Source organism: Monodon monoceros, unplaced genomic scaffold (genome assembly GCF_005190385.1).
Source record: "Monodon monoceros isolate NGI ecotype Baffin Bay Population unplaced genomic scaffold, NGI_Narwhal_1 Super_Scaffold_18, whole genome shotgun sequence".
NCBI classification, from domain to species: domain Eukaryota; kingdom Metazoa; phylum Chordata; class Mammalia; order Artiodactyla; family Monodontidae; genus Monodon; species Monodon monoceros.
This window is the reverse complement of record NW_021703774.1, coordinates 105285898-105313698: the sequence shown is the minus strand read 5'-3', so window position 1 is coordinate 105313698 and position 27801 is coordinate 105285898. Positions and strand designations below refer to the sequence as shown.

The 27801-nt window shown below is 35.7% G+C and overlaps 1 protein-coding gene across 1 annotated transcript in view; it reads left to right on the top strand.

Annotated features, from left to right (window-relative positions):
- Positions 1-27801, top strand: part of LOC114897945 (calcium-activated chloride channel regulator 1-like) — a 101119-nt gene that overhangs the window by 5935 nt on the left and 67383 nt on the right. Inside the window, 9 exon segments of the mRNA XM_029226985.1 lie at positions 13951-14100; positions 15649-15789; positions 15991-16138; positions 16910-17018; positions 19006-19186; positions 22935-23162; positions 23983-24127; positions 24331-24407; positions 27194-27371. Of these exon segments, the coding sequence (XP_029082818.1) occupies positions 13951-14100; positions 15649-15789; positions 15991-16138; positions 16910-17018; positions 19006-19186; positions 22935-23162; positions 23983-24127; positions 24331-24407; positions 27194-27371 (1357 nt within the window).

The window sequence follows — 27801 nt, the reverse complement described above, 5'->3', positions numbered from 1 at the left end:
AAAAAATAAATGTTCTTCTACTGGTAAATGGATAAGCAAATTGTAGTTTATTCATCCAGTGAAATTCTATTCAACAATAAATAGTAGTGAACAATATGCAACAATATGGATGAATCTCAAAAACATGCTGACTGAAAGGAACCAGACACCAAAAACAAAACAAACAAAACACCAAAAAACATAATGTACAATTCCATTTTTGAAATTCTAGTAAGTATAAACTAATACACTGGCAGAAATTAGATTAGTGGTTGCCCAGGTATGTGGTTGGGAAAGGAGAACTGACTAAAAGGGGATACTAGGGAACTATTTGACATAATGGAAATGTTCTATACCTTGACTGTGATTATAGTTACATGGGTGTATAAGTTTTCAAAATTTACAGAAATGTATGCTGAAAATGGATACATTTTTGTATGTAAATTATACTTTAATAAAGTTGATTTTCTAAATAGATCATTCTAGCTACGACGAGGAAATTGGATTTTGGCCAGACAATGGTGGAAGCAGGTACACTAATTAAGAGGTTATTGCAGAGATAATAGTAGCTTGGATGAGTGTGGTAATCACAATGATAATAGCTAATGTGTATATGACATTTATTATGTGCCAGGCACTGTTCTCTGTACTTTGTGTGCATTGGTTTATTTCATCCTCCCACTAATCATATGAAGTAGGTACTGTTATTAGGTACTGTTATGATGTTAAAGTACAAAAAGCTTAAGTGACTTGTGTAGTAAGTAGAAAAGCTGGTAGTTTGGCTTCAATTCATACACTTAACCATTATGCTCTACTGGATAGATTCAGAACAAATTTTGAAGGTACGGTTGCCAGAAGTTACTGATATGTAAGATGTGCTATGCAAGCTAAAGAGAAGAATCAAAGATGATGATTCCATAATGGGATGAAGAAAACTGGGAAAGTATCATGATTGAAGGGTGTAAAATGAAGAGGCCTCCATTAAACAAGTGAAAGCAAAATTGGACTCTCGTGTTTGTTAAGCAAAAAAGAGCTTTGTTTCCAGGTGAAGCCTCTGAAGAAAACAAACCACTATCATTTGGGGTTTCCAAGATCAAGTAGTTCAGGAAATGGTGGAATATCACAAGTGGGAGCATTTAGGGATTGACTGACCTATAGCCCAGAGTATGGTCATTGAAGTTAGGCTGTTGCTGCTGGGCTGGCTTTTAAAGGTGTAAGTCCTAGTAGAAAGTTGTCACTGATCCACTGGGATGGGTATAACATCTGATCTGCTGTTACTGTTTACTGTGACCAAAGATCATCCATTTCTTTCTAAGGGAATAAGAATGTGTTATTGTCAAGAAATAAAAAAATACTTAAACTCTGTTTAGGACATGTCACGTTTAAGATACTTAACAGCCATTCCAATAAGGATGTCAAGAAGATAATTAGGTCATATCAATCTGGAATTTCCAGTACATACACATCAAGTCTGAGAGTCATCAGCCAACAAGACTGGATGAAATCACCTTAAGGAGAGAAAGGAGCTAAATAGAGGCCTAGATGGGGAGAAGTCTCCAAATTTTGTAGATCAGGCACAGTAGGAGGAAAAAACAAACGTGTTTGAGAAGGATTCACCAGGAGGTCTGAAAAACTTTCTTAATATTCAACAAGGTATTTATAGAAAATAGTCAAGTACTTAAAAGGATATAATTGGAATAACTTTACCTGAAAAATTCTGAGCATTCCATTGCAAATAAGTTATAAATAAAGAAAACATGTTTATGAAAATGAAATATAATGATATCATTGAGTGCCCACTCCATGTCTGGCATTATATAGACACAGAAAGAGTGAGGTGGGTGAGAAAGTTTCTCTCAAAATGAAGGCTTGAATTTATCCCTGCATTCATTCTATCAAAGGAAATATTTAGCAAATGCCTTTGAAATACCTGACACATGCTTGATTAACAGAAATATAACTGAACAAGGTAAGCATATTCATGAAATCTAATGGAAAAGACAGCATTAGATACACCATTTTAGTGTATAGAGTGCTTTGGGTACTTAAATCATGGAGAACTAACCTAATCTAAGGGTCATGGAAAGTCTCTCTAAGAAAGTAAAATTTTAGCTAAAACTTAAGAGGTGAGTAGAGATTCACCAAGAGGGTAGAAAATAATGTCCAAGGCAAAGAGAACAACATGTGCATAAAGTTGGGGAGGAGATTCTCAGGCAGACTAGTCTGATCAGAGTGGGAGATGTGGCTGAAGAATTAAGTATGTGGATTTTAATGGGGTGGGGAACCTTACAAGTCTCACTAAGGATTTTGGACTTTATCATAAAGTAAATGGGAATAACATAATCAGAGCTTGTTTTCAAAATCTCACTGTTGTAGGTGATATAATCTATATAATTAAAAGTGTCTGTGGGATCACAGAAGAGGAAAAGATCAACTGATCAGGTAGGCTCCCAAGGGAAAAAACATTTGAATTGAGTTTTGAAGGATGGGAGAGATTCTACCAGGCAGCAAAAGAGAAAAGGCATTCCAGGAAGGGGAAACAACAAGGGCAAAGACTCCAGTATACAAAAAGAGCTGGGCATGCTGGGGAACAGGAAGCAACCATGAAGGACTACAGCAGAAAGTGGAGAGAACATGGCAGAAAATACGGCCAAGGGGTTCATCCCTGACATCTATGTACTAATGGTACAGTATGGAACAAATACCATATATTTAAATATTTAAAAGTTATAAATCATGCTAACAAAATATTATATAAAATTTGTTCTCCTCTCTACATACCTTCATATTCAAAAATATGGTGAATAAGAGGTTGTTTAGTATAGGTGAATATGGTAAATTTACATTCATTCAGGCCTTTATTTACACTTAACAGTCCAAGTATTATTATATCTTTACAGGAAATTTGCCAAGTCACCCAGTTCTAAATCAAAGTTCATTAACCGTATGACTAAGAAAGTTACGTAAATCTTGCCATATAACAGTAATTAACAGGCAAGCGCTGGGTTCTAGGCCTAGTTGCTCTTTTTTTTTTTTTTTTAATGATTCTAGTAGTCACAGCATATCTGACAAGAGTAATCAGATATGGATATAAAACTGAAAAGTTTGTCAAACTCTTTACTAAATGTAAAAATTGTAAACTGCTTTTGAGTGAGGTTAGTCCCAGTGGAATCTTATAGGATCTTACATGGCATAAAAACAAACTCTTTACTATGTAAACACAATTATTTAATGTTTTGTGATTCCAAAGTCTAACAATATCACAGTTTCCTTCATCATTTCTGTTGATTCTTCCTCAAAATTCAATATTGCGTGATGTCTGTATAGAAAAACATTACAGCACTAATTTAAAATTTAAGAATTTTAAAAAATCAGAATTGTACTAAAGTTTGCCTTTACTACAGTATTAATAAAACTTAGTATGCATTTTAGAAGTATAGGCAAGATTTCAAGGGAAAAGATTAATTTCCTGACAAAGAATTGATTAAAATCATTCTCATGATACCTAGCGTAATGTATTGTACATAGTAGGAATTCACAAACATCTATTAAATGCATGGCTGTTGAGTGAATTCTTATTCATTGATCAGTGAATATGTAAGTCCTAAAATAATAATGCTTTCATACTGGGGTCTTTAGAGACCATTGATTCTAACACTTTCACTGTCAAGATGCAGATGCAGAAGCCCAAAGAAGTTTAGTAAGCTGCTCAATTTCATCCTTCTAGGTATTTCAGAATGTTTAAGTCACAAGTTTCAGTTTCTAAAACTACTAGAACAATAAAATAGGTGTGTGTTAGGCCATTGTTAGCCAAGTAGTACAAATTTTTGGACATCATAGGAAAGAGAGCATATGTAGCAGAAGTCTATTTATTTGTTTGTTCACCCATCATTTTACACATGTTGCTCCCTTAGAAGCTACCAGCCATCTCATAACCACTGATTGATCAATCTTGAGTCCTGAAACGTATTACCCCAATCCTTGGCCATAGTTGCTTGGCTTGGTTGTTGGGATCTTGCCAAAGCTAGGTCAAGCAAGTTTTTTCTCTGAGACTGTTTTAACTTCTCTGATGGAATAAGACAAAAGACAAAAGCTGTTGGTTACTACATTAACCATCACATGAAGGAAATCTATTTGAATTCAGAAAAAAAAAGTGGTCTCTGACCAGTAGTGCACCCAGATATCTGAAAGACACAAATATAAATCCTTTTTAGAGGGACTCTTTTTAAATTAAGACTTCAAAGATCTTCTGCAAATAAAGGGAAAATGAAAAGTCAAACATCTCTAAACATAAAGAAAACAAGCCTGGGGGGATTTGAGAAGATGGCGGAAGAGTAAGACATGGAGATCACCTTCCTCTCCACAAATACAACAGAAATACATCTACATGTGGAACAGCTCCTATAGAACACCTACTGAATGCTGGCAGAAGGCCTCAGACCTCCCAAAAGGCAAGAAAACTCCCATGTACCTGGGTAGGGCAAAAGAAAAAAGAACAAACAGAGACAAAAGAATAGGGACGGGACCTGCACCAGTGGGAGGGATCTGTGAAGGAGGAAGTTTCCACACACTAGGAAGCCCCGTCGCGGGCGGAGACTGCGGATGGCGGAGGGGAAGCGTCTGAGCCGTGGAGGAGAGCATAGCCACAGGGGTGCTGAGGGCAAAGCGGAGAGATTCCCGCACAGAGGATCGGTGCCTACCAGCACTCACCAGCCCGAGAGGCTTGTCTGCTCACACACCGGGGCGGGTGGGGGCTGGGAGCTGAGACTCGGGCTTCGGTCTGATTGCAGGGAGAGGGGTGGGGTTGGCTCCCCGAACACAACCTGAAGGGGGTTAGTGCGCCACAGCTAGCCGGGAGGGAGTCCGGGAAAAGGTCTGGACCTGCCGAAGAGGCAAGAGACTTTTTCTTCCCTCTTTGATTCCTGGTACGCGAGGAGAGGGGCTTCAGAGCGCTGCTTAAAGGAGCTCCAGAGACGGGCGGGAGCTGCGGCTATCAGCACTGACCCCAGAGACGGGCATGAGACGCTAAGGCTGCTGCTGCCGCCACCAAGAAGCCTGTGTGCGAGCACAGGTCACTATCCACACCTCCCTTCCGGGGAGCCTGTGCAGCCCGCCACGTCCAGGGTCCCTTGATCCAGGGACAACTTCCCCAGGAGAACGCATGGTGTGCATCAGGCTGGTGCAACGTCACACTGGCCTCTGTCGCCGTAGGCTCTCCCCGCATCCGTACCCCTCCCTCCCCCCGGCCTGAGTGAGCCAGAGCCCCCGAAACAGCTGCTACTTTAACCCCGTCCTGTCTGAGCGAAGAACGGATGCCCTCAGGCGACCTACACGCAGAGGCTGGGCCAAATCCAGAGCTGAACCCCGGGAGCTGTGAGAACAAAGAAGAGAAAGGGAAATCTCTCCCAGCAGCCTCAGGAGCAGCGGATTAAATCTCCACAATCAACTTGATGTACCCTGCATCCGTGGAATACCTGAATAGACAACGAATCCCAAATTGAGGAGGTGGACTTTAGGAGCAAGATATATTATTTTTCCGCTTTTCCCCTTTTTGTGAGTGTGTATGTGTATGCTTCTGTGTGAGATTTTGTCTGTATGGCTTTGCTTTCACCACTTGTCCTAGGGTTCTGTCTGTCCATTTCTTTTTTTTTTAAACTTTTTAAAAATTATTTTCTTAATAATTATTTTAATTATTTTATAATATTTTAAATTTTCTTTCATTCTTTTGCTTTCTTTCTTTCTTCCTTTCTTTCTTTCTTTCCTTCTTTCTTTCTTCTATTTTTTCTCCCTTTTATTCTGAGCCGTGTGAATGAAAGGCTCTTGGTGCTGCAGCCAGGAGTCAGGGCTGTGCCTCTGAGGTGGGAGAGCCAACTTCAGGACACTGGACCACAAGAGACCTCCCAGCTCCACATAATATCAAATGGCAAAAATCTCCCAGAGATCTCCATCTCAACAGCAGGACCCAGCTTCACTCAATGTCCAGCAAGCTACAGTGCTGGACACCATATGCCAAACAACTAGCAAGACAGGAACACAACCACACCCATTAGCAGAGAGGCTGCCTAAAGTCATAATAAGTCCACAGAAACCCCAAAACACAACATCAGATGTGGACCTGCCCACCAGAAAGACAAGATCCAGCCTCATCCACCAGAACACAGGCACTAGTCCCCTCCACCAGGAAGCCTACACAACCCACTGAACCAACTTTGGCCACTAGGGACAGACACCAAAAACAACAGGAACTACGAACCTGCTGCCTACAAAAAGGAGACCCCAAACACAGTAAGATAAGCAAAATGAGAAGACAGAAAAACACACAGCAGATGAAGGAGCAAGATAAAAATGCACCAGACCTAACAAATGAAGAGGAAATAGGCAGTCTACCTAAAAAAGAATTCAGAATAATGATAGTAAAGATGATGCAAAATCTTGGAAATAGAATAGACAAAATGCAAGAAACATTTAACAAGGACCTAGAAGAACTAAAGATGAAACAAACGATGAACAACAAAATAAATGAAATTAAAAATGCTCTAGATGGGATCAATAGCAGAATAACTGAGGCAGAAGAACGGATAAGTGACCTGGAAGATAAAATAGTGGAAATAACTACTGCAGAGCAGAATAAAAAAAAAAGAATAAAAAGAACTGAGGACAGTCTCAGAGACCTCTGGGACAATATTAAATACACCAACATTCGAATTATAGGGGTTCCAGAAGAAGAAGAGAAAAAGAAAGGGACTGAGAAAATATTTGAAGAGATTATAGTTGAAAATTTCCCTAATATGGGAAAGGAAATTGTTAATCAAGTCCAGGAAGCACAGAGAGTCCCATACAGGATAAATACAAGGAGAAACATGCCAAGACACATATTAATCAAACTGTCAAAAATTAAATACAAAGAAAACATATTAAAAGCAGCAAGGGAAAAACAACAAATAACACACAAGGGAATCCCCATAAGGTTAACAGCTGATGTTTCAGCGGAAATTCTGCAAGACAGAAGGGACTGGCTGGACATATTTAAAGTGATGAAGGAGAGAAGCCTACAACCAAGATTACTTTACCCAGCAGGGATATCATTCAGATTTGATGGAGAAATTAAAACCTTTACAGACAAGCAAAAGCTGAGAGAGTTCAGCACCATGAAACCAGCTTTACAACAAATGCTAAAGGAACTTCTCTAGGCAAGAAACACAAGAGAAGGAAAAGACCTACAATAACAAACCCAAAACAATTAAGAAAATGGGAATAGGAACATACATATCGATAATTACGTTAAATGTAAATGGACTAAATGCTCCCACCAAAAGACACAGACTGGCTGAATGGATACAAAAACAAGACCCTTATATATGCTGTCTACAAGAGACCCACTTCAGACCTAGAGACACATACAGACTGAAAGTAAGGGGATGGAAAAAGATATTCCATGCAAATGGAAACCAAAAGAGAGCTGGAGTAGCAATTCTCATATCAGACAAAATAGACTTTAAAATAAAGACTATTAGAAGAGACAATGAAGGACACTACATAATGATCAAGGGATCAATCCAAGAAGATATAACAATTGTAAATATTTATGCACCCAACATAGGAGCACCTCAATACATAAGGCAAATACTAACAGCCATAAAAGGGGAAATCAACAGTAACACATTCATAGTAGGGGACTTTAACATCCCACTTGCACCAATGGACAGATGATCCAAAATGAAAATAAATAAGGAAACACAAACTTTAAATGATACATTAAACAAGACAGATTTAATTGATATTTATAGGACATTCCATCCAAAAACAACAGAATACACATTTTTCTCAAGTGCTCATGGAACATTCTCCAGGATAAATCATATCTTGGGTCACAAATGAAGCCTTGGTAAATTTAAGAAAATTGAAATTGTATCAATTATGTTTTCCGACTACAATGCTATGAGACAAGATATTAAATCAAAAAAACCTAGAAACAAATGACACTGGAGACACAGCAACCCAAAACCTCTGGGATGCAGCAAAAGCAGTTCTAAGAGGGAAGTTTATAGCAATACAATCCTACCTTAAGAAACAGGAAACATCTCGAATAAACAACCTAACCTTGCACGTAAAGCAATCAGAGAAAGAAGAACAAGAAAACCCCAAAGTTAGCAGAAGGAAAGGAATCATAAAGATCAGATCAGAAATAAATGAAAAAGAAATGCAGTAAATGATAGTAAAGATCAATAAAACTAAAAGCTGCTTCTTTGAGAAGATAAACAAAATTGATAAACCATTAGCCAGACTCATCAAGAAAAAAAGGGAGAAGACTCAGATCAATAGAATTAGAAATGAAAAAGGAGAAGTAACAACTGACACTGCAGAAATACAAAAGATCATGAGAGATTACTACAAGCAATTCTATTCCAATAAAATGGACAACCTGGAAGAAATGGACAAATTCTTAGAAAGGCACAACATGCCAAGACTGAATCAGGAAGAAATAGAAAATATGAACAGACCAATCACAGGCACTGAAATTGAAACTGTGATTAAAAATCTTCCAACAAACCAAAGCCCAGGACCAGATGGCTTCCCAGGTGAATTCTATCAAACATTTAGAGAAGAGCTAACACCTATCCTTCTCAAACTCTTCCAAAATATAGCAGAGAGAGGAACACTCCCAAACTCATTCTACAAGGCCACCATCACCTTGATACCAAAACCAGACAAGGATGTCACAAAGAAAGAAAACTACAGGCCAATATCACTGATGAACATAGATGCAAAACTCCTCAACAAAATACTAGCAAACGTAATCCAACAGCACATTAAAAGGATCATACACCATGATCAAGTGGGGTTTATTCCAGGAATGCAAGGATTCTTCAATATATGCAAATCAATCAACGTGACACACCATATTAACAAATTGAAGGAGAAAAACCATATGATCATCTCGATAGGTGCAGAGAAAGCTTTTGACAAAATTCAACACCCATTTATGATAAAAACCCTGCAGAAAGTAGGCATAGAGGGAACTTTCCTCAACATAATAAAGGCCATATATGACAAACCCACAGCCAACATCGTCCTCAATGGTGAAACACTGAAAACATTTTCACTAAGATCAGGAACAAGACAAGGTTGCCCACTCTTATTCAACATAGTTTTGGAAGTTTTAGCCACAGCAATCAGAGAAGAAAAGGAAATAAAAGGAATCCAAATCAGAAAAGAAGAAGTAAAGCTGTCACTGTTTGCAGATGACATGATACTATACATAGAGAATCCTAAAGATGCTACCAGAAAACTACTAGAGCTAATCAATGAATTTGGTAAAGCAGCAGGATACAAAATTAATGCACAGAAATCTCTGGCATTCCTATACACTAATGATGAAAAATCTGAAAGTGAAATCAAGAAAACACTCCCATTTACCATTACAACAAAAAGAATAAAATATCTAGGAATAAACCTACCTAAGGAGACAAAAGACCGGTATTATAAGACACTGATGGAAAAAATTAAAGATGATACAAATAGATGGAGAGATATACCATGTTCTTGGATTGGAAGAATCAACATTGTGAAAATGACTAAACTATCCAAAGCAATCTACAGATTCAACGCAATCCCTATCAAACTACCACTGGCATTTTTCACAGAACTAGAACAAAAAATTTCACAACTTGTATGGAAACACAAAAGACCCCGAATAGCCAAAGCAATCTTGAGAACAAAAAACGGAACTGGAGGGATCAGGCTCCCTGACTTCAGACTATACTACAAAGCTACAGTAATCAAGACAGTATGGTACTGGCACAAAAACAGAAAGATAGATCAATGGAACAGGATAGAAAACCCAGAGATAAACCCATGCACATATGGTCACCTTATCTTTGATAAAGGAGGCAGGAATGTACAGTGGAGAAAGGACAGCCTCTTCAGTAAGTGGTGCTGTGAAAACTGGACAGGTACGTGTAAAAGTATGAGATTAGATCACTCCCTAACACCATACACAAAAATAAGCTCAAAATGGATTAAAGACCTAAATGTAGGGCCAGAAACTATCAAACTCTTAGAGAAAAACATAGGCAGGACACTCTATGACATAAATCACAGCAAGATCCTTTTTGACCCACTTCCTAGAGAAATGGGAATAAAAAGAAAAATAAACAAATGGGACCTAATGAAACTTCAAGGCTTTTGCATAGCAAAGGAAACCATAAACAAGACCAAAAGACAACCCTCAGAATGGGAGAAAATATTTGCAAATGAAGCAACTGACAAAGGATTAATCTCCAAAATTTATAAGCAGCTCATGCAGCTCAATAACAAAAAAACAAACAACCCAATCCAAAAATGGGCAGAAGACCTAAATAGACATTTCTCCAAAGAAAATACACAGGCTGCCAACAAACACATGAAAGAATGCTCAACATCATTAATCATTAGAGAAATGCAAATCAAAACTACAGTGAGGGCTTCCCTGGTGGCGCAGTGGTTGGGAGTCTGCCTGCCGATGCAGTGGACACGGATTAATGCCCCGGTCTGGGAAGATCCCACATGCCGCGGAGCGGCTGGGCCCGTGAGCCATGGCTGCTCAGCCTGCGCCTCCGGATCCTGTGCTCTGCAATGTGAGAGGCCGCAACAGTGAGAGGCCCGCGTACCACAAACAAACAAACAAACAAACACAAACTACAATGAGATATCATCTCACACCAGTCAGAATGGCCATCATCAAAAAATCTAGAAACAATAAATGCTGGAGAGGGTGTGGAGAAAAGGGAACACTCTTGCACTGCTGGTGGGAATGTGAATTGGTACAGCCACTATGGAGAACAGTATGGAGGTTCCTTAGAAATCTACAAATAGAACTACCATATGACCCAGCAATCCCACTATTGGGCATATACCCTGAGAAAATCATAATTCAAAACGAGTCATGTACCAAAATGTTCATTGCAGCTCTATTTACAATAGCCTGGAGATGGAAACAACCTACATGTCCATCATCGGATGAATGGACAAAGAAGATGTGGCACATATATACAATGGAATTAGTCAGCCATAAAAAGAAAGGAAATTGAGCTGTTTGTAATGAGGTGGATAGACCTAGAGTCTGTCATACAGAGTGAAATAAGTCAGAAAGAGAAAGACAAATACCGTATGCTACCACATATATATGGATTTTAAGGGAAAAAAAATGTCTTGAAGAACCTAGGGGTAAGACAGGAATAAAGACACAGACCTACTAGAGAATGGATTTGAGGATATGGGGAGTGGGAAGGGTAAGCTGTGACAAAGCGCGAGAGAGGCATGGACATATATACACTACCAAACGTAAGGTAGATAGCTAGTGGGAAGCAGCCGCATAGCACAGGGAGATCAGCTCGGTGCTTTGTGACTGCCTGGAGGGGTGGGATAGGGAGGGTGGGAGGGAGGGAGACGCAAGAGGGAAGAGATATGGGAACATATGTATATGTATAACTGATTCACTTTGTTATAAAGGAGAAACTAACACACCATTGTAAAGCAATTATACTCCAATAAAGATGTAAAAAAAAAAAAAAGCAAAGAAAAAAGAAGGGCTAATAAAATTCTAAGGGAGTATCTACAAGGAGATTAAGCTACCAATTCACTGTATTCTTCAATTTAAAGTTTGTGTAACAGTTGGTTAAATCCCGCATAATCTCTACAGGAATTAACTATGACATCTAAGAATGGCTGGACTGTAGCATGAGTGGGTGTGTGAGGTTGTGATGTTTCATAAATCTCTGAATCAGTACACCATACCCATAGGTGAAATCTCAACATTTCCTTCTTTATATCTCACGTTACAAAGAATGGCATTTGCTTTTCATTCATTTTATGTAACTCTTTGAAAGGCAGTATATATAAAAAATAATTTGCTATTACCTCAACACTTCCGTGAGGCATCCAGAAAAATATCTTTCAGGAGGAAGGGGCAACAGGAAAAGAATAAAGAAATAAGTTTTAGTAAAGATCATGAAAAGAAACTTGGTTAGAGATTAAGTTTTTGGAATTTTATGACAATATGATTTTATACCTCTGTTGACCATTTCAGTTTCAGATACAAATTAAGAATTGTTTATTGAAAGGTTTTCTGTCACCAAAATTATCAAAAAATGAATAATTGAATTCTGAAAGACCTGTACTTAAGTTTTCATGGCAAAACAGTCATTTGAAAATTCCATTATTCAACCTAAAATTGAAACAAAATAAAAATTCTATTGATTTATAGCAATTAATTATAGCAATCCACATTCTCTTGGATCTTGTACTGTTAAGTACTAGTCTGTAATAGAAACAAAAAGAAACTGTTTTCAAAATAATTTTCTAGGCTGATACTCACTGATTCACCCTTTTGAAAAGTAGTATATGTTGCATATACTTTCAAAACATGGATTCTGGAACTGGATTCATAGGCAGTGCCTATGTTTAACTATTTCTGTACTCTAAAGAGCAGAACACTGAGCAGTATGGAGATTTCTCAAAAAATAAGAAAAACAGAACTACCATATGATCCAGCAATTACACTCCTCGATATTTAACCAAAGAAAAGAAAAACATGAAATAGAAAAGATATATGCATCCTTATGTTCATTGTAGCATTATTTACAAATGCCAAGAAATGAAAGTAACCCAAGTGCCCATCAATAGATGAATGGACAAAGAAGATGTAGTATATATATGTAATGAATTATTACCCATAAAAAAGAATGAAACCTTGCCATTTGTGACAACATGGTTGGATGTAGAGGGTATTATGCTAGGTGAAATAAGTCAGACAGAGAACGACAAATACTGTATGATTTCATTTATATGTGAAATATAAAGAATACAACAAACCAGTGAACATAACAAAAAGGAAACAGGCTCACAGATATAGAGAACTAGTGATTACCAGTGGGAAGAGGGAAGAAGGGTCGGGCAAGATAGGGGTAGGGGACTAAGAGTTACAAACTACTATGCATAAAATAAGCTACAAGGATATACTGTACAACACAGGGAATACAGCCAATATTTTATAAATGTAAATGTAATATAATCTTTAAAAATTGTGAATCACTATGTTGTACACCTGAAACATAATATTGTACAACTATACCTCAATTTTTAAAAAGAATCACATGACTGTTAAATGACAAAGGCAAGGGTCAGGTTTAGATGCATCTGACTCTAAAGCCACCTTACAATGCTATGTGTACAACTATTTCAAGCTAAGGAATATTGGCAGATTTGTGTTCAATCCAAAACAGAAATCTAATTGAAGCATCTTAAGTTTTCAAGTTATACAAGGCCTTAAACCATTCAGTGCTATTTGAAAACTGAAATACCCAAGAAGTCATCAGAGAAAGTAACAAAAAAAAAAAATTTCCCCTTGACCCATAGCTGTTCCCAACCACTGTGCTTATAATATGACTCTCATCTAAAGAATAGAAATCCTAATTCACTGCCACTCCCACTCTAGTTTCTTTATTCATTTTTGGTTTGTTTTGTTTTTTAAACAAGCCTTTTTCATCTGTTATTTCCTGGTGCTTTTCATTTCAGTTCCTCATCCTTCCACAGAGCGCTTTTCTGTAAATAGATCCCAGAACTGGAAAATATCTAATACTATTTGATGATGATGACAATGAAGACAAAGAATGATCATCATGATGAGGATGATTACTACACAAACAATCTAAAAGAACTGCTCAATTCAATGAGTATTTAACACCTTAGCTGTCTTAGAAAGTATGATAAATGTTCAGCATAATCCCCATTGCTACTTAACAATTAAAGAACTCTTTAGAATAAGATAAAGAAGTTCATCAAAATATTTTAGTAATTATATATATATATTTTAGTAATATATTTTTGCAAATATTTGGGTCTAGAGTCAAATTTCTGAGTTAAGCAGATAAATAAATACTCTCCTTACATTTCCAATAGGTTTATTGTAACATGTGAAAAAATGGTGCGCAGAGTCTGAATGTTATTCTGTTCCTAACTTTGCATCTCTTGCCTGGAATGAAAAGCTCAACGGTAAATTTGATTAACAATGGATATGATGGCACTGTCATTGCAATTAACCCCAGTGTGCCAGAAGATGAGAAACTCATTCAAAACATAAAGGTAAGTGAAAAATTGATTATCCATTTATATTTATTTCATTGAGTATTTTCAACTCATGTTACCTAGGCACATACACACATTCACACAGTTATAACTTTCCAAAATTGCTTAGACAGTATTCGTCATTTACATAACATGTATCTAAACTGTCAAGATTAATATCTGCTTAGTTTAAATATTATGTAGTATATATTAATAGCATTAGTCATTCTCCAAATGAATTATTAAAAGGCCAAACTACTAATATTTGTCCAACTCATTAAGCTAAAAGAAAGACCTTCGAGCTACTGGAGAATTATTTTCAAATTTTATCTTTATGAAGTTACTTTTATAATGTTTCAATAACTAACCTCCATTTAAGCCCCAGAGGTTCATTATCATACATTTTTTTCAGTTGTTCATATTGTTCAACTCTAAAAATTTTGAAATTCTTAGGTATCTGATCTTAAAGAAAATATTACTTGTTTTTGAAGTTGACTTACTTCCTAATTTTATCTGGGTTAGTCATTATAATAAAATATTCTATATATAGCACTCTAATATATACTGTTTTCTTTGATCCTCTCAATATCCCTATGAGGTGGTCAAGAATAGAGATTATTAATTACCCTTGTTGTATAAATTGAGAGAAGTAATTTGTACAGTCATATGATAAGTAGCAAAACTGGAATTTGAAGCCAATGACCTACATATTTTTAGAAAATCACTGCTTGGTAAAACTTTGCCTTTTATGAACACATTCTTTATGAGAAGATAACTCAAAATAAATCTAGCAAAGTGTTTTTTTCAATTAACAACAGTATAAAATCTACCAAACTTTAAACTCCCAATCCCATTTTAAGCACCTCTGTTCAATTCAATAAGCAACTTGCCAACAGACTGCCAGTCTTAATCACCTTTATATCTCACCTAGCACCCTCACTCCCTGCTCCAACCCATAATGCTGAATGCAGGTCTGGATAAGTGAAAAATAAAGAATTGATTTCTAAGTATATAAAAATGAGAGTTTACAGGCATCTCTTGCCTTGAATGAAAAGCTCAGTGGTAAATTTGATTTACCAGACTAGAGAAATATAGTAAAATGTAACCTATTTTTCAGTTAGTCTTTGCCAAAATACTTGGGGAGAGGGGCTTAAATTAACTTTTTTTGTTGTTTTTAAAGATGATGTTGGGGGTAGGAGTTTATTTATTTATTTATTTATTTATTTATTTTTGCTATGTTGCATCTTCATTTCTGTGCGAGGGCTTTCTCTAGTTGTGGCAAGCGGGGGCCACTCTTCATTGCGGTGCACGGGCCTCTCACTGTCACGGCCTCTCTTGTTGCGGAGCACAGGCTCCAGATGCGCAGGCTCAGTAGTTGTGGCTCACGGGCCTAGATGCTCCGCGGCATGTGGGATCCTCCCAGACCAGGGCTCGAACCCGTGGCCCCTGCATTAGCAGGCAGATTCTCAACCACTGCACCAACAGGGAAGCCCCTAGCTTCTTCTTGTTTGTACATTTTCATTTCATTGTGAAATTGTTACTACAAGGTATTTTTAATTTTTTCAGGAAATGGTAACTGAAGCTTCTACTTACCTGTTTCATGCCACCAAACGAAGAGTTTATTTCAGGAATGTAAGCATTTTAATTCCAATGACCTGGAAGTCAAAATCTGAGTACTTAATGCCAAAACAAGAAGCATATGACCAGGTAGGGTATTTTATCTAGCTCCTAAACTGTTTCTTTCTCCCTGTGATTTAAAAAAATTAATACTCAAATTTTTTTAGTAATTACTGATGACTACTTTAGTATTTAAATTAGTAATATTATGGGTCTTAATTTAGATGAAAAATTCCTTGTTTCTATTGCTCTTGGGATCTGTTTTGGCTTGTTTGTTCTTCTGCTTTTTAGGCAGATGTCATAGTTGCTAATTCTTACCTAAAATATGGAGATGATCCCCATACACTTCAACATGGAAAATGTGGAGAAAAAGGACAATATATACATTTTACTCCAAACTTCTTGTTGACTAATAATTTGCCTATCTATGGGTCCTGAGATAGGGATATCTATTTTATACTTCTATTTTTATTTCCACTGGAAACAAATATAACATTGTGATTAATGGTATTTTTTAAAAAATTTTAAAGGAAAAAATAGTTGTTAATACCTTTGGAAATTTACTAGTTATGTTCAACCTAATTATATTTCTTTTTGTGTGTGTTTAATAATAAAATTAACCATTTATTGATACTAACTCATTTTAACTTCTTTGGCCTTATGAAAGTTGTCAATTTCTAGATTTCCTTGACTCAGTTAGGTTGAGGATATGGGGAAGGGAGACTTAAAATATAAGGAAAATAGCTAAATACAGGTTTCCCCCACTATCCAAAAGAAGCATTTCTATGAAACCTTTCATAAGTCAAGATTGTATACAGCAAAGAAGCAATTACCTTAGGACACATCTTGTTAACAGATGAACAAAATATGTCGAGATAAAGCACAGATGCTCACAAACACAGTTCAAATCTATGGGGTTTGAGGGTGAGATGCTGAGTGTGATTCCCAGGGAAGGAGCTTGGTGGTGCTATTCTTCCTGCTCTGGGTGTGTGCTGTTTGTAAAACAGCTGGCTGCGAAACAAATGCTGATTGCTATTTTTACTTTTCGCTTTTTTTCATAAAAGCAAAAGTCCTCTTCGAACTTCTTTCTGTTAGCAAAAACAGGTACTAAGGTTTTTCGTAAAAGTGAAGTGGTGTAACGTGAACTTTCAAAAAGCCGGGATACATGTATTGTAAACATAAATTTGTAAGTGGCAATATTCTCTCATATGCAGAGTATTTGTCCATGAGTGGGCCCATCTCCGATGGGGAATATTTGATGAGTATAATGTGGACCAGCCATTCTATATTTCCAGAAGAAACACTATTGAAGCAACAATGTATCATTCTATTGAACAAATCTGTTTTCAAAACCTTTCACTTATGACTTTTTAATTTTCTGTACTAGGCAAACAAAGGCTACCTCAGTGGTTGAATGCTCAGAGTTAACTGCAATATCCAACCTGCCCCACTATATATCTGTCCAACAATTTCTGGTATTACACCTTGGAATCAAGATCAATCAAAATTTGGGAAAATTTTCAGTATTCATGGGAGTTGTACTAAAAATATGTTATTGTCAAAGGAAAGAGAAAGAAAAACGTTGTACCCTAAAACTTAAGATATCTGAGAGCTAGAGCTCAAGTTCCTACCCAATCTTTTATTCCGTTTGATTCATAACTTTTTAAGGTGAATCTATTTCATTGAAATCAATTAAACTGTTAGAGCCTCATATTAAATATATTTATTTTTCATTTAATCTTGAGCTTAAGAAGTACTTTTCATAAGGATAAGTGAGAAAATTGATTTTTTAAGAAGTATAATTCTGGGTAGATTTAGACAGGTCCTATTTATGAATAGACGAGATATTTAAATTAAAAATGTCAAGCACGTGGAGTAGTTAATGAGTATTAAAGAACAACAGAAATCAGTGTAATAGAAAATAAGTCTTTAGGATAAAAAACATATTAGAGAAAAGAGGTGTGGTAGAAAAATGCCTTTGTGTTGTTTGCTTTATCTCTCTTAAGCTGCCTAGAATCTTTCCCACAGAGGAGGCTTTCAACCCAGGACACTCATTACTGTCACCTCCTCCCACGCAACTCCTCCCAGCACCGACTCCCTTATTCAAACAATGCTTGTTCATCCTTCAAGACTCAGTTTAAATGCTTCTTCCCTAAGTGTCTTTCCTCTCCCTCCATTTGGGGTTAGACATCCTTGACACTGTTCCCAAAGCAATGTGCGTGGGCTTCTCTCACACTGGGCAGTAATTGTCTGTGTTTTAAGATCCTTGAGGGCTGATTTTTTTTTTTAATCCCTTAGCCTTGGACATGGTACAAAGTAAAAGCTAAACAAAGAATGTATCAAACAACCAATTTTTAATAAATTAATGAAAAATAAATGAGTTTCCTTATCAGTCATAAAAAGAGATATATTAGTAAAAACAAGTATCTAAAATAACATTTATTGAGCTCCTACTGTGTGCCAGGCACTTTGTTGGAGGCAGTGTAAGTTTAGTTTTCAGGCTTTTACTCTAGAGCTAACCCTCTTGGAAAACATGACTAACCATCTCCTTTAATCCTTGCAATACAAATAAATTTATTTAAATAGATTAATGTTTTGAAGTTTAATATTAACACAGAATGGGAGTAAATCCTGCAGATAAACAAGAACTCTTTTTATCTTTTACCCATACCCCACCCCACCTCATTCTCTGCCAGGGCCTTGACAATTATAAAGACCAAAAGGTTTGAATGCACAAGCATTTCCATGCAGGGTTTATTTTCATTTCTTCTTTCAGTCTAGCTCAGTGATTTTCAAATGTAAATTGTAAAATGCTGTAAACACAAAAACCACACATGGTTTTGTATGTATGGTATACATGCATATATGTATACATCTATATAGCAATATGTATACGTGTGTATATATATATGTATATGTGTACCATACATAAGAAATTTAAGAGGGTTTTAAGCATAATGTTGACTCTCCTCTCCCTGCTGGGAAGCAACTCCTCTGTATCTCTTAACTCAATTTTCACAACATCCTTGTGAATTAGGAATTATCATCTTAAACTCAAGGTCACAAGGATAATAGATATATTAATCATATTAATGAGCAGTAAACATTAAGAAATATGAATTAACATCATTGTTCTTGTTGAAATCATGGTAAATAGGGGGAAGACACTGCCTACTTTTGTCAAAATGGAATGTTGGTACGTGGTCTAGAGCAATTATCACTGAGGGAATGATTTTAGGATGTTAATCTTTATTCATAATTTCTCTGGCCTTCATGTACAAATATAATCTAATTCTTTCATCACAGATGTTCAATTCATATTACTGGTATAAACGTGGTTTTCAAGAAATGCCAGGGAGGCAGCTGCATAACAAGGCCATGCAGACGTGACTCATAGACAAGGCTGTATGAAGCAAAATGTATATTCATCCCAGAAAAATCCCAGACTGCAAGGGAGTCCATTATGTTTATGCAAAGTCTCCATTCTGTAAGTACCTTCTTTTCCTAGTCTCACAAAGGAACCCTTTAGGAAAAATTAATTAGGGAAGCTGGATTTTCTACTATGAAATTATATATACCAATAGAAATAAGGGAAATTACTAAGACAGTTAATTAATAGCCATTTTATCCAGTCCTGTGTGTCCAGTCTTGTCAGGGTGTATCTGGAAATTATTCCACCCTTTCTTACTAGCCTGCTTTCTTTTTTCTTCAGAGGTAGAACTGTACCCTTCTCATTGGCATCACAGAATTTCTTATTACATCCCTTCCCTCATTTGACTTCTGTAGACTTGTGTCTAGAACTACAACCTTACTTTTAATTCTTTCTTCTAAGTGTTATTCATATTACTATTCCGAAGTAATTCATTCTGGGAAAATGAATTTGGGAAATTCAGCTTGGGAAAGTACTGACAGTCTCTACTTTCCATTATCTTCACACTAAAGCACACTAAGTTTTGCAAAGTGATATTGTGAAAACATAAACGGCTCTATCTCTACAGAACAACAAAAGAGGAGAGGTTCACAATCACCAATCTGACCAATTAAAAAATAACAACACAATAATTCAAGTTCCAAAGCTAATGTTTGACCTGAAATATTTGGTTGAATGTATAAAGCTCAGTAGATAAGAACAGGTGACTTGGAGTCAGACAGATCTGATGTCAAAACCCAGTCTGTAATTTTCGAGCTGTGTCACTCTGAGCAAACCGCTAAATCTGAGATTTAATTCTCTAGTCTTTTAAACAGGAATTATAAAACTCACTTTACAGTGTTATTGCTGTTAGTTTTATAAGAGCTAATATAAATAAAGTACGATTACAGTGCTTAGCACAAGGTAAGTATAACATAAACTTAAAATTTTTAATTTTTTTAATTTATAAAATATTTGGATAATAGGGAATTGTCTCTTTCCCTGGATAAATCCAGCCTTAATTAATGCAAACATATTATAGCTACCTAATGAAAGTTTCGAAACATGTAAAAAAGACTTTAAAATATGAAACATATGAAAGTTATCAAAAACAACAAATCAAAATAAAGTATACTATCTCTAGATAGTAAACTAACATTTGAAAGAAGCAAATTTTCGTATACCAAATTACTAGCAACATAGACTTCTATGGGTAGAGGTTTGGAAAGGCCTATTATTTCCAATAAGATTTAAAATTGTTTTGGGGTCTAGGGCATTAATGATGAAGGACCTGAGTAAAAATATAGACTCGATATTTTTTTCTAAAACTCCTAAATGAATCCAGTGAGATATTTAAGTAGAAATTGTTTTCCAGCCTAATAAAACTCCCTCCTGGGAATATCTGAAACATGAATCTAGAAGTTTCACTTTAACCTGCTGAATCTGGATCCACAAAGGCAGCCAAAGTTCAGCATCCAAATAGATATCAGATCATGTGACGCAAGAGGATAATTGGAATATATACTGTCTGTACCAAACTATAAATTCCAAAAGCATTTGACTATGAGGAGATAACTCATGCTGCCTACCTGAAAAATAAATTAAAATGAAAGAAAATCATGTAACTGAAATATGGAGGGCAACTAATTATATAAGATATGGCTCAGAGATAAATACTGTACTTTAACCATATATCTTGTCCATAATAACACAACCTTCTAATTATCGTAACATAGACTAAATATATTGCATAGCATCTGTACCCAGGGCATAAGCTCAGACTCAAGAGAAACATGATCTGAAATAATGAATACTCAAGTCCATGATTTTCTTTCTTTAAAATTCATTATTCCCACTTCATGTCCATGTTAGGAACTGAAAAAATATAGAAATAATTAAAAATAACTGTTCTTGAAGAACTCAATTTAGTGAGAGAAGTAGAGATAAAAGAAAAATAAATATGAATACAAAGTAGGAAGAAGTAGAAACTAAGTGCCATGAGAGTACAGCAAATGTCTCCAACTGAAAGTCAGAAAATTGTGTCTAATGAGATGAGTTTTGAGCTGGGATTTGGAAATAAAATTAGTATGAACTTGCTAAAGCAGGAAGGGGAAGGGTATTCTAGGCAAAGAAACAGGTTTACAGAAACAAAGATGGAAAAATACAGGGATGAGAGGGAAGGGATAATGGGATAATATGTATACATATAGCTGATTCACTTTGTTATACAGCAGAAACTAACACAACATTGTAAAGTAATTATACTCCACTAAAGATGTAAAAAGAAAGAAAGAAAGAAAAAAGATTTTAAAAAATAAGAAAAATACAGGATGCCACACATGACTGTACAAGTTGAGCATTGCCCAAATTACTTGCATCATGGTCACTAAAGATTTTCATATTTATTAGAACACTTTTCAGGTAGACAGCAATAAAAGAACTTGAGAAAAGGGCACCTTTTTCTAATTTGCACAAATTTCCTTTTCCATTTGTATTAGCGAGAGCCTTGTGAAAGTTTCTGGCATACTCTAAGGACAGGAAAAAGTTCAATGTTCTATAAGCAAAGCATACATGGTGAGGAAGAAGCAAGAAATGAAATTGAAACACAAAATTGGAACCTACAAAACTAAGGTGTTTGGATTTTATTTTATCAACTTCAGTCTAGTGATGTAACCAGCTTATCCTTTCAGGATGATAATTCTACTGAGTGTGAAAAACAAAAGGAAGTGAGATAGTGGAGGCAGGGAGACCAGTTGGAGGGCCATGGCAGTAGGCAGATAAGAGACCTGAAGGCCCTGAATAAAGGCAGTGACAGTAGCAAGAGGAGCCACATTTGGTAGGCATTTCATATCATCAAGTTGATTATAAATCACTGCTTTGACTGAAAACTATATTTTTCTCCCATCCAATATAACCCCTTCTGAAAAATGTAGATCAGAAACTTAACAGAAGGAAAACAAACTCTTAAAACTTGAATAAAAGGTATTCAGGTTTAATAATTTAGTTCTAAATCTGAGCTTACAGCAAGAGATTTATATGAGGAGGTCATTTAAAAAAACAAAATGATATTTATAAAGCTGAGGCTTTACTGCAAGACGAATTCTTTCCTGAATGCTACTAGTTTATGCTAGTGTTTTTCCAAGTTACTAGGTTTCAAAACTTGGAGGATTTTCATAGATTCTATAGTAATGAAATATCATTTGGCAGAATTACTGGATACAACTCACTATTTGCAACTCAAAGAGAAGCAATCACATTTCCTCATTTTCTTCCCACATTTTCATTACTTTTTCGGGAGTATTATTTTATTTATGTCTAAGTTCACCAGAGCCAATTACATTTGAGATTGTTAGAATATCTGTTCTCAAGTTTTTCAATAAACTATAAAGAGATAGAAAATACTTAGGCAATTAAAGAAGGCCATTTGCTTTACTCCACTTTTAGGGGGAAGCTAGAAATTACTGCAAATCCTGTCCCTTTTTCCATTAAACTTATTTCAAGGCTTGAGTCCCCCAAGAGTCTAGAAGGGAAAGTAAGAAGTTAGCTTAAGCAGTTGCGTCAGCCACCATCATCCCCCAGTGCTATGATCTACCTATACCTAAAAGAATTACCAAATAAATTTCCAGTGCATATTGATGGTTTTAATTTGCTTTTTCTCCATTCAAGTATGCAAAATGGATGTGAGAATGTTAGATTATGAAATAATTTTTAATTGTCAGGAGATAAAATCTGTGGAGGATGTACAAGGCAGCCAACTGTATATTTGGAAAGGAAGGTAATGCCTCATCAGTTACCGTACTACTGTCTTTCAACTGATTTTTCCCAGGTGACTGAATTTTGTACAGAAAAAACACACGATACAGAAGCTCCAAACCTACAAAACAAAATGTGCAATGGCAGAACCACGTGGGATGTAATCATGGACTCTGATGACTTTCAGAATATATCTCCCATGAGAGAAATGAATCCACCAACTCATCCTACATTTTCGTTACTCAAGTCCAAACAGCGGGTAGTCTGTTCGTTACTTGATAAATCTGGAAGCATGAATTCAGTAAGACGTTTATTTGTTAGCTCTCCTAAATTAGGTATTTAAGCTAATAGAAATATAATTTAATCTTAGGTTTAGTTCTACTAAGCTAACTAAAAAATATTTTTATTATTCTAATAAATTTTAGTACAGTGATTTTACATGGACAAGCACTAGAAGATAATATACTGAAATAAAAATAATTGTTATATTAAGGTTATTGGATTACAGATGATGTTTATTCTTTAACTTTTAGTTCTAACAAACTAGAAATAACATAACTGAACAAAAAGAAAAGACGAAAATCATCCATAATTCTACGGAGCATATGTCATTCCTATCTTTTTCTTGTTCATGTATTTTGTTTTTCCTCCTCAGAAATGTGATTATATCTTATATAACGTTTTATAATATGATTTTTTTTTACTTACTATACCTTAAACACTCCCCAAGGAAAAAAAACGATTCCATGACACAAGTTTTATTGGTCATATGGTATGCACATATTATAATTTAGTCAAATAACCCCCATTACTGGACATTTTGGTGACTTTCAACTTGTTATCAAAAATTATGTTGCAACAAACATTTTTGTGTGCATTTTTAAATTATTTCCTTACTGTTAAAGAAGAAGGTATAAAATTTTAAGGCTTTTCCAAGTATAATATGACTGATTTTTAAAGTTTTTCTTTAATATTATTTCTTTTTAATATAATGAAGAAGTTAAACTCTAAAATACAGTAATCAATTATTATTATGATCTCTGGCCCATGAACTTTGTCTTTCACCAATCTGTCAAGATTGGAGGAAACTCAGGAATTGTTCAGACATCTTTTTCTTACAGGAAGACTGTCTCTTTCGAATGAATCAAGCAGCAGAACTACACTTGATTCAAATTATCAAAAAGGGATCCTTGGTTGGGATGGTTACATTTGACAGTGTTGCTGAAATCCAAAATCATCTAACAAAAATAACTGATGATGGACTTCCCTGGTGGCGCAGTGGTTGAGAGTCCACCTGCCGATGCAGGCGACACGGGTTCGTGTCCCGGTGTGGGAAGATCCCACATGCCGCGGAGCAGCTGGGCCCATTAGCCATGGCCGCTGAGCCTGTGCGTCCGGAGCCTGTGCTCCGCAACGGGAGAGGCCACAAGAGTGAGAGGCCCGCATACCAAAAAAAAACAAAAAAACTGATGATAATGTTTACCGAAATCTGCCTCAAGCTGATGGTGGAACTTCAGTTTGCAGGGGACTCAAAGCAGGATTCCAGGTAAGATAAGAATGCTTTTCTAAATATCACTTGCCATTTATCATTGCTTTTAATTTTGTCCAGCTCTCTTGGAACAAGGGTCATGAGCTTAGAGGTCCCTCACTTAAATAATTTTTAAAGACCTTCTGTTGTCTATTGTTCATAGCTGGATCCTCTCTGAGTGTGGTTATTTCACCCACATGCTCCTGAGGAACTGAGTTGCGCTGAGGAGTGGTTAAAGGGAAGAAAAATCCTGTGTGCACATAATCATCATTACTTAGTTAGGAGCTCCTCATTTCTTTATCACTCCCATAGTCTGAATTTCTATGAGGAGAAAATAATGCTGTTAAGGGGACTGTGGAAGAGGGAGATTATTAATATTTTTATATTACGGATAAAGAAAACCTCAGTTCATCAAGTTAAATTGACATTTAAAAATCACAAAGATAGAGGTAGTTCCTCAAGTATAGTACCAAACTCAAGACAGATACATAGAAGTTTAATGAAATAAAAATTGTGAACTATATTAAAACACCTTCAGTACTCATCTGAATTTCTTCCAACCTAAGACAGCCTCTATTTAAGCCTATTTATATTCTTTTTCAGTGAAAGGAAAACCGTTTCATTTCACTGACTCTCTCATTGCCTCAGCTACAAAGTGGAGACTGTTATTCTCATTTTGGCCACTAGTTAATATCGTCTCTTAGCTTTCCTCATGATATCTGTTTCCTGTAAATCATATTGCTTTAAGAAAACACACAAGTTCTAGGTTCAGACAAACCTGGAATTCTGGTTCTATTATGCCCTAGCTAAATGACTGTGGGTGAGTTACTCAACTAAGAAAGTCTCAGTTTCCTCAATTAATGAAATGTGGAAAATAACAGAACCTATCTCATTTAATAGGAACTATGTCAGATAAATAAGCCTCCCCTAATGTTCATAGCAGCATCATTTACAATAGCCATGATATGGAAGCAATCCAAATGTTCATCAAGAGATGAATGAATAAAGAAGATGTAGGGTGTATGTATATATATATATAATACATATATACAATGCAATATTACTCAGCCATAAGAAAGAATGGAATTCTTCCATTTGCAACAATGTGGATGGACCTAGAGGGTATGATGCTTAGGAAAATAAGTCAGACAGAGAAAGACAAAAACTCTGTTATCAATTATATGTAGAATCTAGAAAATAACACAAACGGATGTATAGAACAAAACAGAAACAGACTCACAGATATAGAGAACAATCTAGTGGTTACCAGTGGGGAGAGGAAAGGGAAAGGTGCAAGATTAGGGTATGGTATTAAGAGATAAAACTACTACATATAAAATAAGTAAGCAACAAGGATATATTGTATAGCACTGGGAAATATAGCCATTATTTTGTAATAACTTTAAATAGAGTATAATTCATAAAAAGAGTGAATTACTATGTTGTACACCTGAAACCTTGTAAACTTTGTAAATTCATAAAAAGAGTAAATTACTATGTTGTACACCTGAAACTTTGTAAACTTTTAACATTGTAAATCAACTATAATTCAATAAAAAAGATAAACAAGTGCTCAAGAAAGGATTGCTATTATTATAAAAATCATAATTCTCATATATGTCTATTCACTTCTAAAATATGACAGTACTATATCTTGGGAATATGTTATAATGTTTGCGCATGTTGGTTCATACATGTTTTTCTTAATATGTCTTGATATATATCTATGACATTTTGACCACAGAGTCTATTACTGAAGAGATTATATCAAATTACATTCAAACATATAAAAAACCTCTGTTACTCATGTAAAGAAACCATATCAACATATAAGCTTTTACTTACAGAATCATAATAATATCTGAAATTTATTGAGCATATACTGCATTAGTGCCTACGTTAAATGCTTTACATTCATGATCTTACTTTATCGTTACCATTAATGTTTTAGTCAGGCACTATTTTTATGCCCATTTTGCACATAAAGAAACTGAGGTTCAGAGTAATTAAATATCTTTCCCAAGATCATAGAGTAATTGGTAAATCTGTTCTTTCTTACTCCAAAGTTCAAAAAGGTAATCATTACAGTGAGCTATTTATAGAACTCTATTATAAATATATATTCATATATATGAATGATAGAGAAACTAAACACTAGCTATTCTATTTAGCAAATGGCGGAGCTAGAATTTACTCTCAATTTGTTTGAGTAAATTGTCTTAGCCACTACTTTTGGTAAAAATCAGGAAAATACCCCCAAAATTATAATACTTGATAAATTCAGGAACTTCTTTCTTCATGACAGGTCAATGTTTTTTCCAGGAAATCCTGAGATTCTTCAATTAGCAACTAAAATGCGTTAAAAGGCACGTCACATCATTTAACTTTGAACACCTGCCTTCAGTCACGGCTTTAAAAATGTTGTCTAGTGTGCAAACTTCCAAACTGCCTGGGTCATTTGCCTCTACCCCAAGTATCTCCTGGGATAATAAAAATAGCTAACATTCATTGAGTACTTACTATGGGTTAGACATTGTTCTCAGTGTTTTATTCTTTCTCTCTTGGGTAGCTTAAGTATATGTGAAAGCACTGTTAACATTCTGCCTTTGGAAACCTACAAGACCATTCTACATTACACTCATTTCCAAACCAACAAAACCTGGAATGACAATACAAAGTTTCCTTTTGCCTATTCTGATGCATAGGTCTAAAGACTTCTCCAAGACTAAAGAACAGATTTATTCTTAGTTTAATTTATTTAGATATTATATTCTATAATTAATAATCTGGTTTTTTACTATCAGGCAGTTATCTACAGTAACCAAAGCACTTCTGGTTCTGAAATCATATTACTAACTGATAGGGAAGATAATGAAATAAACTTATGCTTTGAGGAGGTAAAACAAAGTGGTGCGATCATCCACACCATTGCTCTGGGACCTTCTGCTGCCAAAGAACTGGAGACACTGTCAGATATGACAGGTAAACCTTTGGAATAGAGTTTGAATAGAAAACACTTTTTCAGTTTCTCTCATTCCAGGGGCTCTTTCCCCTTAAACTACAAACTGCTCAAAATTTTCCTATCCTAAAAAATTAATCTTTGTCCTTTCCTTGTCCTTGTCCTTCAAGTTAATATATTTCCTCTCCCCACCCCCACTTCTCTCCATTTCTACCTATATTAACTTTTTCTAATATTAGTCAACATTTTCTGTCTTCATTCATTTCTCACCACTTTCTACCAATACCACCAAAATGAAACTTCTTTCTCCATGGTTACTAATGACATTCAACCGCAGTTCCAAAATTCTGGCTCAGCATCTGTCCTGCTCAATCTTAAAGTAGAGATTCAGATAGCCCTATTTCACTGAGGAAGAAATGTAAACCTAGAGAATAGAAATGATTTGCCCAAGGC